Source organism: Oncorhynchus keta, chromosome 16, assembly GCF_023373465.1.
Source record: "Oncorhynchus keta strain PuntledgeMale-10-30-2019 chromosome 16, Oket_V2, whole genome shotgun sequence".
In the NCBI taxonomy this organism is placed as follows: Eukaryota; Metazoa; Chordata; class Actinopteri; order Salmoniformes; family Salmonidae; genus Oncorhynchus; species Oncorhynchus keta.
In genome coordinates, this window is record NC_068436.1 from 723,542 (window position 1) to 735,842 (window position 12,301).

Sequence of the window (12,301 nt, forward strand, 5' to 3'; positions counted from 1 at the left end):
CCAGACCAATGGCGCACTCTAGAGTAGGACCCATCAAAGTGAGACTCAGCAAATCATTGATGTCAGACTATCAGTTATGTTTATTCAATGAAATGTCAAAGACAAAAGGTTCTAATCTAAAGCTTAAACTAAAGAGGATAATTTAGTCATTATTTCATTGTCAATTTGAAGAGTATTTATTTGAATGGCTGACTACATATTACTTTATTCGGTATTGCAATAAAATGCATAACATTCATAAACATGTGAATGCTAGAATTGTTTTAAACCATGGACCCCTAGGTACGGTAGTGCAAACTTCACTTCTAATTGCCCCCTTTTGGCGATTCTAAATATTTAATATTCATTCAAATCCCCCTGCAGCAGGACTGTTTTCCTCCTGCGACAAAATGGGTCCTATCAAGATCTGACATCTGTAGGCTGCAAAATAGGCATTTTTTTTTTCGGATAAAAAATTATCAGCACTTCAATTATAGGTAGCGTTACAGTTTTTACAATCACTTTGGTGCAAGTATGTTGTACATTTTAACTCTAAGCAAAAAAATCTAAGTAGATTCTCAAAATGGCTTATGTTTCAAAACGATAAGCACATTTTGACTGAGTAAAACAAATACATTTACAAAGTCACTTGTTCATTGCAGAAAATCACTCTTTCAATTTGGAAAGTCTACATATTCAATCAAAGTATCTGCTTTTCTCAAAATGCAATATTCACTTTACTTTTAATATTATTTTCTTGTCATTTTTTAACAACATTATTATCACCTAATCAAACTGCTAAAAATGGATAACTACTGAACTCAAATGATATAGTGCTTAGTTAACGTATAGTTTGCTAACTGGTGAACACTGTACATTTCTACATGTTGACCTCATATCAATTTGACATGAGTATATGGATGTGGCTGTAAGTACTACATCATTATTCTCCATCCACCAGTGTGCTCCAATAGGACAAAGTGGAAAGATTCACTCTACACTCTAAAATGAAAAGGTTCCTGGAGTATCCTTTGGGGGTTCTTCAAATTGAAACTGTGGGGGAACCCCTATATGTTATTCAAAGAACCCTTTAAATGGATCCTCGAAAAACATTTTGAAGAACCTTTTGTGGTTTGTTTTTGAACTATCCCCCCCTGCCCTATTATTACTATTATTATTATTATTATTATTATTATTATTATTATTATTATTATTATTATTATTATTATTACTATTATTATTATTATTATTAATATGCATAGCAGTAACACAATATCTTAGTTGTCAGTGTTAATAATGATTTTAGTGACATGTTAATGTGTTGATGTTCTCCATATCCATAGCCAGAATGAGTGAGTTTGCATTGTATGGTGATCGAACCAGTTTCCTGTTGTAATTGTCACGCCCTGAGTGTTTTAGGTCAGGGCGTGACGAGGGGGGTTTCTAGGTATTATATTTCTATGTTGGTGTGTGTGTGTGTGTATGGTTCCCAATTGGAGGCAGCTGATGATCGTTACCTCTAATTGGGGATCATACTTAGTGTGTCCTTTTTCCCACCTGCGATGTGGGATATTGTTTTGTATGACCTACATATGCCTATGTAGGTCGCGATCGTTATAGCGTTGTTGTTTAGGAAATGTCACTATCAATCAAATGTGAAACGCTGGTCCAATTATTCATACGACAGTCGTGACATACATTCATCAGAGGTGTAGGGAGGGTGAAGTCTGTGAATCGCAAAAAATAGTACAGGTGTTTAATTTTTTTTAAATGCACACGACAGAACATGCACACGATACCTTGGTTTTTGTAGTGAATGAAAAAAACTGTTTTGATAATGGTTTTCGTGCACATACCTTGTCCGTAATGTAGAGGCCTATGGAATTTTAATTGAAGAGGTAAGGGAGAAGGATGGTACATACCAATACCAATTGACATACCTTTGTATGCCTCCTCTATATACCTACAGACACAAAAGTGAGCAGTTCAGTCACCTCTACCCAATACAGCTAACCTTCAACATATTTTTATAGTATACATATTCTTACCTCTATTGATTGATATCCATTGAAATTTGTCAATTTTTTGTTTTACAAAGATTTGCACAAATATGAAAAGATGGTATCATCATAAAACAATATCACTTTAGATCATATAAGGGACAAACCTTACCTTAAATTGAGATCTTTACATTTTTCAGTTAAGTGTCTGGGCCTGCTCTCCTTTCGTATTCAAATCCAAATGTTTCAGTTGGGCAGTTGGGTTCCTGCAAAAAAGAAAATAAATAAAAACTAAGGAGGTTTCTCAATGAACCCCACCTCCTATGGGGTTCTTGAAGAACCCTTTGGGGGTGATTTTCAGTGCCAAGAACCCTAAGGTTTCTCAAACTTTAATGATCTTAGAAGAACCCTTGTAGAACACCACATTTTTTAGAGTGTTGTTGCTACCATTATGAATTATAGTGTTGTGTATGTACCATGCACTTCTGTAATACCTGGGTTGTATTTAATAATATATTCCAGTCATTATCTAAATGCCAATGATACACTGTGAGCTGATTCATTTCAAGCAGGGGATACAGCATCAGTTTACAAGTCATGTGGAAAAGGTGATTTAGTACAATGTTGCATGCGGCAGAAGTGGAATACATAACTGTCCTACGTTTTCACAGTAGCCAATACCCCTATTTCTGATGATTTGTCTTACGTATGTACTGTATAAGGATAATGAAACTGTAAGACACACATTTCTCAACTTGCTCACAACTTGCCATTACAATCAATCAAATCAATTATAAAGCACTTCTTACATAAGCTGGTGTCAGAAAGTGCTGTACAGAAACCCAGCCTAAAACCCCAAACAGCAAGCAATGCAGGTGTAGAATCACGGTGGCTAGGAAAAACTCCATAGAAAGGACAGAACCTAGGAAGAAACCTAGAGAGGACCAGGCTATGAGATTATAACAGAACATGGCCAAGATGTTAAAATGTTCATAGATGATCAGCAGGGTCAAATAATAATAATCACAGTGGTTGTCGAATGTGCAACAGGTCAGCACCTCAGGAGTAAATGTTAGCTGGCTTTTCATAGCCGATCATTCAGAGTATCTCTACCACTCCTGCTGTCTCTAGAGAGTTGAAAACAACAGGTCTGGGACAGGTAGTACATCTGGTGAACAGGTCAGGGTTCCATAGCCACAGGCAGAACAGTTGAAACTGGAGCAGCAGCATGGCCAGGTGGACTGGGGACAGCAAGGAGTCATCAGGCCAGGTAGTCCTGAGGCATGGTGCTAGGGCTCAGGTCCTCAGAGAGAGAGAGAAAGAAAGAAAGTAAGAAAGAGAGAAAGAAAGAAAGAAAGAGAGAAAGAGAGAAAGAGAGAGAATTAGAGAGAACATACTTAAATTCACACAGGACACCGGATAAGACAGTTGAGACAGGAGGGGTCGGGAGACACTGTGGTCCCGTCCGACAATACCCCCGGACAGGGCCAAACAGGCAGGATATAACCCCACCCACTTTGCCAAGCAAAACCCCCACACCACTAGAGGGATATCTTCAACCACCAACTTACCATCCTGAGACAATGCCGAGTATAGCCCCCAAAGGTCTCCGCCACGGCACAACCCAAGGAGGGTTACAGGCAGCATTAGCCTCGTTGTTAGAACATTGTGCCAGTAATTGAAAAGTTGCTGGTTTGAATACCGGAGGCGACAATGTGAAAAATCTGTCGATGTGCCCTTATGTTTCAAAACTATAAGCACATTTTGATTATGATGATAACAATTAGGATTTTACTTCACAGTAAGTAAAATATGTATATATATTTACAAATCAGAGATGTAGTCTACTGTATGTAACAACTGCATCTCCTATACCAAGGGGTACTCAACGACTATTTGAGAAGATACCTTTGCCACAAATTTCCTAGGTGGCAAAGGTATGGATATTGTAAATTATCGGTTTATAGTTACCAAGCCCCACCTTGCGACTCACCCATGCAACCCCAAAATGCATTAAATTGAAAGCCTGACTGAGTTCCTAAAAAATAAAAACTATTGTTAAAGTCGGGAAACACGCAGTCCGCATTGACCCCATTCTGGGTTCGGATCTGGACCGCGGTCTGCCTGTAGAATATGGCTGCCCTAAAAATAAAACAAACCCTCCGGTGTTGCTAATCCTCAAAAGAGGCTTGTCAGGCTTTAATTTGTTTAATTTGATTACAGTACACCTATGTTGTCATTATATTTGAGCAACACATTTATTTTGTTGCATCACTGATTGTGAATGATGTCTTCAGTGATCACACCTTTGGTCAACACATGGCATAGAAATGATGGAAATTTGATTTTCAGGAAATGTTTATGGGTAGTGCAATGTGTAATGTGAAAACAGTGTAATGTACTGTCATTTACAGTACTGTAGCATATTATATTCAAAGGGCAATTTTTAAAAACGCATTTTTCGCTATTGGATTAAATGGTTGTTGAAAGGACTCAATTGAGAAGATATCATTATGTTGTGTTTTGGTGATTAACTCAATGTTCTCATGGTATTCCACAGTAAACTTATATTTTGGATCAAAGGTTGTGTGGTGAAAGATGTCTCCAAACAATATGAATACACAATAACATATTTTTAATACAAGGCTTTACAAGGGTTACCAGTTTGGAGTTTTGAAAATTCCCCACATAGGCATACTTCTGAAAATAGCACCAAAGCCATTGAAAAAAACTGTAAATTGTAGCCTAGTTAAAATGACTAAATGGTCAGCCTATCATTCATTATCTGATGAATTGGTGACTAAACAAAATGTTCTCATGGTATTTCACAGAATAACTTGATTTTGCATGAATGGCTCAGGGAAAAAACTGTGAAAAACGCAAAGAATGCGCAATCAAAAGATAGGGCATTACAATTGTTATCAGTTTAGAGTTTTGTACTTAGTTTTTTTAAATATAGTACCACATACATCTAAAAAAATTTGCCAAAGTGATTGAAAAAAAACGGCAATATGATATATATATATAACATTGATGATTTACATTCAACCATCGTTATTTTCACCATGTATTATTTCTGTTTGTATTCCTTATTTATTTGATTTTCACATACAATGGTGAGCGTGTGAACTGAGGCAGATCAGACTCAGGGTGGCGCGAGAAGCTAAAGGATTGGTGTCTGGGACTCACGATAGGTCATTGCGGGTCACAGCGCAGCGCATGACAACGCAGCGTCCAGTGGTTGACACTTCATTACCATAAGGACTGGATTTTTTTTTGTTTTTGTAAGAATCATTCTTATACCTACAACTAATAATTTCAGAAATATGTTAAAAACATTGACTACCTCATATGCCTACGCAGTTCTTAGAATTGAGTTTTTAACCTATATGAGTAGAATATTATTGTAATGAAAGAAAATAAAAATAAAAATTGCATGGTTTAATACATTCGTTTGATGAGTATGTTAAATTGTACTTAGGGAGAACCATTGGTTGATTCTGATTTTATGTGATGGTACTTGCTGGAATATTCAATAATAACATTATGCAGGGGGATTATGATACAGTGCCTTAAACATTTATGAAAAATAAAACACTAATCTTCATTAGATAAGTATTCCACGCCCTGAGTCAATACATGTTAGAATCACCTTGGGCAGCTGTTACAGGTGTGAGTCTTTCTGGGTAAATCTCTAAGCACTATTCACAACTGAATTGTGCAACATTTGCCCATTATTCTTTTCAAAATTCTTCAAGCTCTGTCAAATTGGTTGTTGATCATTGCTAGACAACCATTTTCAGGTCTTGCCATAACTTTTCAATCAGATTTAAGTCAAAACTGTAACTCTGCTGCTTAGGAATATTCACTGTTCTTAGTAAGCAACTTCAGTGTGCATTTGGCCTTGTGTTTTAGGTTATTGTCCTGCGGAAAGGTGAATTCATCTCCCAGTGTCTGCTGGAAAGCAGACCGAACCAGGTTTTCCTCTAGGATTTTGCCTGTGCTTGAAGCCATTCCATTTCTTCAGTCCATAACGATTACATTTATGAAAAATATGCTTGAGAATATGGAGCGTGGTAATCAGTAATGTGTTGCATTGGATTTGCCCAAAACATAACACTGTATTCAGGAAAAAAATGATTGCTTTACCACATTTTGTGAAGTATTAGTGCCTTGTTGCAAACAGGATGCATGTTTTGGAATATTTGTATTATGTACAGACTTAATCCTTTTTACTCTTTCAATTAGGTTAGTATTGTGGAGAAACTACTATGTTGTTGAGGCATCCTCAGTTTTCTTCTATCACAGCTATTAAACTCTGCAACTGTTTGCCGGAGAGGAAGGGAATCCCTGAGCGGTTACCTTCTTCTCCGGCAACTGAGTTAGGAAGGACGCCTGTATCTTAGTAGTGACTCGGTGTATTGATTAACTTTACCATGGTTAAAGGGATATTTAATATATATTTTTTCCTTTTTTTTTTTTTTTTACCCATTTACCAATAGGTACCCTTCTTTGTGACACATTGGAACACCTCCCCTGGTCCTTGTGGTTGTATCTGTGTTTGGAAATCATTGCTCAACTGAAGGACCTTAAAGATAATTGTATGTGTGGGGTACAGAATCATGTTAAACACTGTTATGGCAGACAGAATGAGTCTATGCAATTTATTATGGGATTTATGCGATTTGTTTTCACCCAACTTTTAACCTAAATCCAATGACAGGATGACATTTTTTGCTGAATTCACATTAGTTAACAACAACCAAATTTAAATCAAAACTGGACGTTGAACTGACATCTGTGCCCAGTGGGATGCAACGCTGCCAATATGATTTTGTTTTACATGGATGCAGGCTGTTAGGTAGCCTAGACCTTTTCTTCCTTTCACCCACTTTAACCTGCCATTGCACCTAAACTGTTTACGCTTGGATCAACCCTACTCATGTTAACTTTCAGCGAACATTTGGATAACCATGATAGCTTTGCCCTCATGTGGGTGCTAGCAAGTATACTCGGTAGTGTTAGGTATCAACAGTTAATCCAGTAGGGGTTTAACCTAACGTAGCAGGCGTAAGATAAACGCCTGAGCAGAGTTTCTAGATGTGGTTTTCAAAAGGAAAAGGAAGCTAAGTTTAAAATTGCAACTCCACTCAGTCTAGTAGGGGCTGGAAGCTATAGTGAGCTTTGATTGGTCAATAGCACAACTATGTCTCTGATTATTTGCATTATTTGCATTGAAAATTAATATGACTCAACTCCTAATGTATAACTGTGCATTTTCTTAAGAAAATACTATGTGTTTGCTGTTGGTGGTATTATGTTGCTCAGATAATAATCTATTGGCATATTTTACCAGCCTGGTCTCACAGACTAGACGTAACATAGTAAATGTAAATCTGGGACACTCAAATTAGTATGATATGTTACGTTTTGAATGGTTACATAAAACAGATGGTTACTTAACGCAAAAACGAAAGTAGGATGGTTGGTCAGGGTGAATGGGTGAGCATGTATAGTGAACATCAAGCAACCCGAAGGTTGCGAGTTCGAATCTCATCGTGGTCAACTTTAGCATGTTAGCAACTTTTTGACTACTTACTACTTTTTAGCTACTTTCAAACTACTTAGCATGTTAGCTACCCCTTCCCCTAACCTTAACCCTTTTAGCTAACCCTTCCCCTAACCCTAACCTTAGCTAACACTTCCCCTAACCCTAACCATAACCCTTTTAGCTAACCCTTCCCTTAACCCTTTAACCAAACTCCTAAACTAACCCTAACCTTAACCATAACCCTAACCCCTAGACTAGCTAACATTATTGTTAGCCACCTAACCAAATTTGAAACATATTGTACGTTTTGCAAATTCTTAACATATACATTTTTCAAATTTGTAACATATAATATGAATTGTAATTCATAACATATCATGGACATCCAAAAATGAATACATCCCATACAAAATGTAACATATCATACTAAATGGTGTGTCTCTGATTTACATACAGAATAAACATGAAATGCTCTGAGACCAGGTAGATTTTACATTACCTATATAAGGCATTTGGTGCTTACATTTTATTAAGTTTATTAATTATTGCAAATTATTAGAGTTTGTCATGGACTTGATCTGCTCTTATGCACTTATTATTTTTGTTTAATGCAGAACCTAATATACAATCTGAGCTCCCCTTAAGTTATTGTATTTTATGGTATTAATAAATAATTAGGCTTCATACATCAGATGACTGAATATGATATTTGTTTTATTGTGGTTAGAATACTGAACAAATAACGCCATATGAAAATATATTTATCATTATTTTAAACATCCCACGTGATCTGAACATTTAAAATGTGTATAGTACGGAGCATTATGGTATATGGAGTATACAGCATGGAGACGCAGTAGTCCAAGTGCCCAAACATCCACCAGTGCACCATGCCTGTTTTACATCTATGTAAATCGTACAAATGACAATAACAAATCATTAAGCAAATTCATAACTCGATTTTTACCACAATGGTTAGAAAACATGTAATTTAACGTTTGAAAAAATAAAATGTAGTTATAAAACGTGTCACACGGTAAGAAAACTCTATGACGCATCGTATTTAACCAACGTGTATAGTTCCTAAAGTCTCGTTTTAGACTTTCGACAGAAAATAGTCATACTATAAAACTGAATAAAAAGTCTTAAAAACGTTGTTGTTCTTATTTCAAAGACCACATGTATAAAGACGTGTTAAAAAATCCACAATATAAGTAATGGGATTTAATGCCCCAGTCCTGTTCAACGGCGCCTTTCTCTAGTGGTGCTATAAAAGTCTCCAACACTTTAGAAGTCCTGGGATCCTTTATATTTTATTTAATCTCCATTTCTTTTATTTCTTTTTTTCTCTCCAAAGTTGCACACAGGATCAATTATATGAAACACGGCGAAACTTTCAAGATTAAAACGTCCTGATGAAAAAAAGCAGACGAGCAAACGGTTTTGGCGCATGAGACCCAAGGCTGAATCTGTGAGACGGAGCGTACACAATAAACCTGTTGTTAAACTTGCTGTGAAAATATGTTTGAAGAAAATAGACAATTGTTGTACGAAATGTATTCAAGTATAAAATAATGCCCTTTGTTGGGGAAAACTTGAGCAATGTGAGGGTACAAAAGTCCCCTGTGGTATTTACTAGGCTCCTTTGTGAAGTTTGCGCTTTGGCGTCTCCACTTGGCGCATTACCCAGGCCCCTTTAAACACGATTGTTTCTTTCTTTCTAATGACGTTTACCGGATCAAAACATGCTCTTAATTCGATCAGAAAGCTTCACCCTTCACAACAATACCAGAATAATTTCTCCCAAAGTTTGTTAAGTTGACCGAAATTAGGCAAATGAATAGGGGTCTCCAGGCTACCCCTGACGCAGGTGACGGGGATAATGCACGTTCACACCAGCTGTATTCTTCTTTATTTCTCCCTTTTCTTTCACAGCATTATTAAAATTTAGGCCAATGAAACTATTCACTCGACTCAATAGACATTTTCTTATAGGATAATAGGATACAAATTGAGCCTCTCCAAAGAGTCCTCAGTGGTGGGTAACCCTCGTGTGCCAAAGACTGCTGGAGACGCCGGCCGGTACGCAGGCGACGCTCGTGTGCCAGGCCCATCACACACCTGCCTAGGACTCACACGAAAAAAAGAATGTAAACAAAAAGCTTGCCATCTCTCATAAAAGATGGACGTGTCACCAAGTCGTGTGAGAAACGAGGAGAACAAACGGGGGACTCCGTCTCCAAAAGATCTCCCTTGAACTTGGCGGAACAGCCTATTAAAGGCTTACTTAATTACTCTAATGGCACTGGACAGGCCTTAAAACTCAGACAGGGCTTGGGTGGAAGTTAAGTTCGCTTGCTGGGATTTGTAAACAGGCGATCGTGTGAGAAACGCGAGTTGGAAAAAAGAGGGGTCTTTTTTCGGCGGCTTTGTTTTCAGTGCGCGCACTGCGCCTGGTCGGATCAGGCGAACCCAACGCTCAATTCACATTTCCCGCCTGGGTTGTTACTATGCAAATAATATTCTAAAAGCAATCACGTGCATGTCTTTTGAACAGCCACGTGGATGAACAAAGCAAGTCTGCCCCCCTGCTAGCCGATGGCTTCAGACTTTTTACTTGTTCTTTAACTGATCCTAAATGCACACATTTACTAGAAGCTTGCTCTTTAATCCTACGGAATAATTTAGACCATGAATGCTGGAGTCCCTCGGATGATCGCCTTATAAGGGGCAGCTTCTCAGCTCACCTCTCAGTCTACCTTGTCTACAAGCTAAGGAACACATCCACACTGCCTCGCGGCATTACTATTTTGAATTAGAACTTTATCGGCACTTTGCTAAAGGATGGCATCCAAGATGAAGGATCGCAAGGTAGGCGCTTCCCTTCTGCGCTCTGGGATGGAAACCTACTCGGAAACCGTAGCCTTTTCTAGTCGTTATTTGAATATTTATTACAATATTTTACTTTGGTACTCATAATGTACCATCATTATGTATATGTGTAGTCAAAGGCGAAATTTGGTTCCATGGAAATTGATCTGATAGCCTACTATGCTTTTGCGCACTTTAGCTAAAACGTAACCAATATAGTACACATTTGAGTTAGCAAAAACGACAAAAAAATGTAAATAATTATTTTAAAGAAGAAAAGTGGCTGAAGTTGTCACTGCAATAGTATAATTGACGGTTCGAAGGACATTAGTGCCATACTCCATGGTTGTGTTTGAGCTTTGGCACCTGCCTTGGCCCATGTGATGCTCAGTAGCGCTGTTGCGCTCTAGTGCGCCAAAGCGCACCAAGGTGGCTAGGCAAGGCAAGGCAAGTCTCTTTGCCGTTTGGTTTCCAAGTAGTTTCGTCTTCTTTCTAGTTTCAATCAGCTTTTTGTTCTAGGTTTCCAGAGCTATACACTTTAGACATGGCCTACTGTTGATTATGTTTGTTTGTCTAATCATTTGTGTTGTTATTTTTCAACAGAGAACTCCCATCTCCCATAAAGTAATAGAAAAAAGAAGACGAGATCGCATCAACCGCTGCCTAAACGAACTGGGGAAAACCGTGCCAATGGCGCGCGCGAAACAGGTAGCATGCAGTTGTACAATTAAATAATCTTATTCACAATTCATAAACAATCGCCTAAATTATCTTAGTCAACGTTTTATATTGGCTAAATGTATGTCTTATTATTGCATTATTAAATCCTTGCTATGCGTGACAAATAGCGTAGCCTACATAATGTCTGCCACCTGTTTGATTTTGTGTATATAAACGACGTAATATTATTTTTCTAATATTTTTTTTCTTCTGATGATAGAACTCTGGAAAGCTGGAGAAGGCCGAGATTCTGGAGATGACAGTTCAGTATCTACGAGCGCTCCACTCTGCAGACTTCCCCCGAGGCAGAGAAAAGGGTGAGTTTTCCTGTCCACTCCAAAGCGCACAGAACCGGGGCTCTCACTCAGAGCGCATCCGTATCCTGTTCCACCTTCCTTGACTCCATTCCGGCTGTCTCGTTGACATATTTATCGTCGTAATATCAATCATCATCACTGTAGTCTATATCGTAAATATATGCTCACATTTGAATGTAGTAGCTTAAAGAATATTGGAGTTTCTGTGTGTTTTCTAATCGTCACCTTCTTCGGATTCCTTTTAGGTGAGCTACTGGGGGAGTTCGCCAACTACTTCCACTACGGCTACCACGAGTGCATGAAGAACCTGGTGCACTACCTGACCACGGAGGAAAGGGTTGAGACCAAAGACATCAAGTACGCAAGGATCCTGGCCTTTCTTCAATCCAAGTCCCGGGTCGCCACCGAGCCGGTTTTCGGCTCACTGGGCGCGTTTCCAGACCAGGCAGATTATCTGTGCCAGTTGCACTCCTCCCCGGAGTCACTCCAGAGTCACAGCCCCAACGACTCCGTGTTTCAGCAGAGCCCACCCGGACACTTCTCTTGGCACAGCACGGCGCGCAGCCCGACCATCTCGTACCCAACGGTGCCGCTTTCCGCACCGACGCAACAGCACCATGGTGGCTACCTGTCACCAGTGCAAGGACTTGACCATCACTACTTCAACTTTTTCAACGGTCACCCGCACGCGAATGCGTTCAGTTTGCACAGTACGCAACATGCGTTGTAAATAGAACCGGTTACCATTTTGTGTTGTCTTTATTTATATATGTGTTCATAATAAATACTTACAGATTGTGGATATTGTATACTGTACAATACATCTTTCTTTTTTAAAGAAAAGTAAATGTTTATTTCCCACA

At 38.5% G+C, this 12,301-nt stretch overlaps 1 protein-coding gene across 2 annotated transcripts; it reads left to right on the forward strand.

Moving 5' to 3' along the window:
• The first annotated feature begins 9,872 nt into the window (after positions 1–9,872).
• Positions 9,873–12,301, forward strand: helt (helt bHLH transcription factor). 2 transcript variants are annotated; one of them, XM_035789530.2, is made up of 4 exons: positions 9,873–10,401; positions 11,005–11,109; positions 11,342–11,438; positions 11,684–12,301. In XM_035789530.2, the coding sequence occupies exons 1-4, from the start codon at positions 10,375–10,377 to the stop codon at positions 12,166–12,168; spliced, it is 714 nt and encodes a 237-aa protein (XP_035645423.1). In that variant the 5' UTR covers positions 9,873–10,374; the 3' UTR covers positions 12,169–12,301. The 2 variants fall into 2 exon arrangements, with proteins under 2 accessions (XP_035645423.1, XP_035645422.1); XM_035789529.2 differs by lacking the exon at positions 9,873–10,401 and having other exon boundaries at positions 10,456–11,109.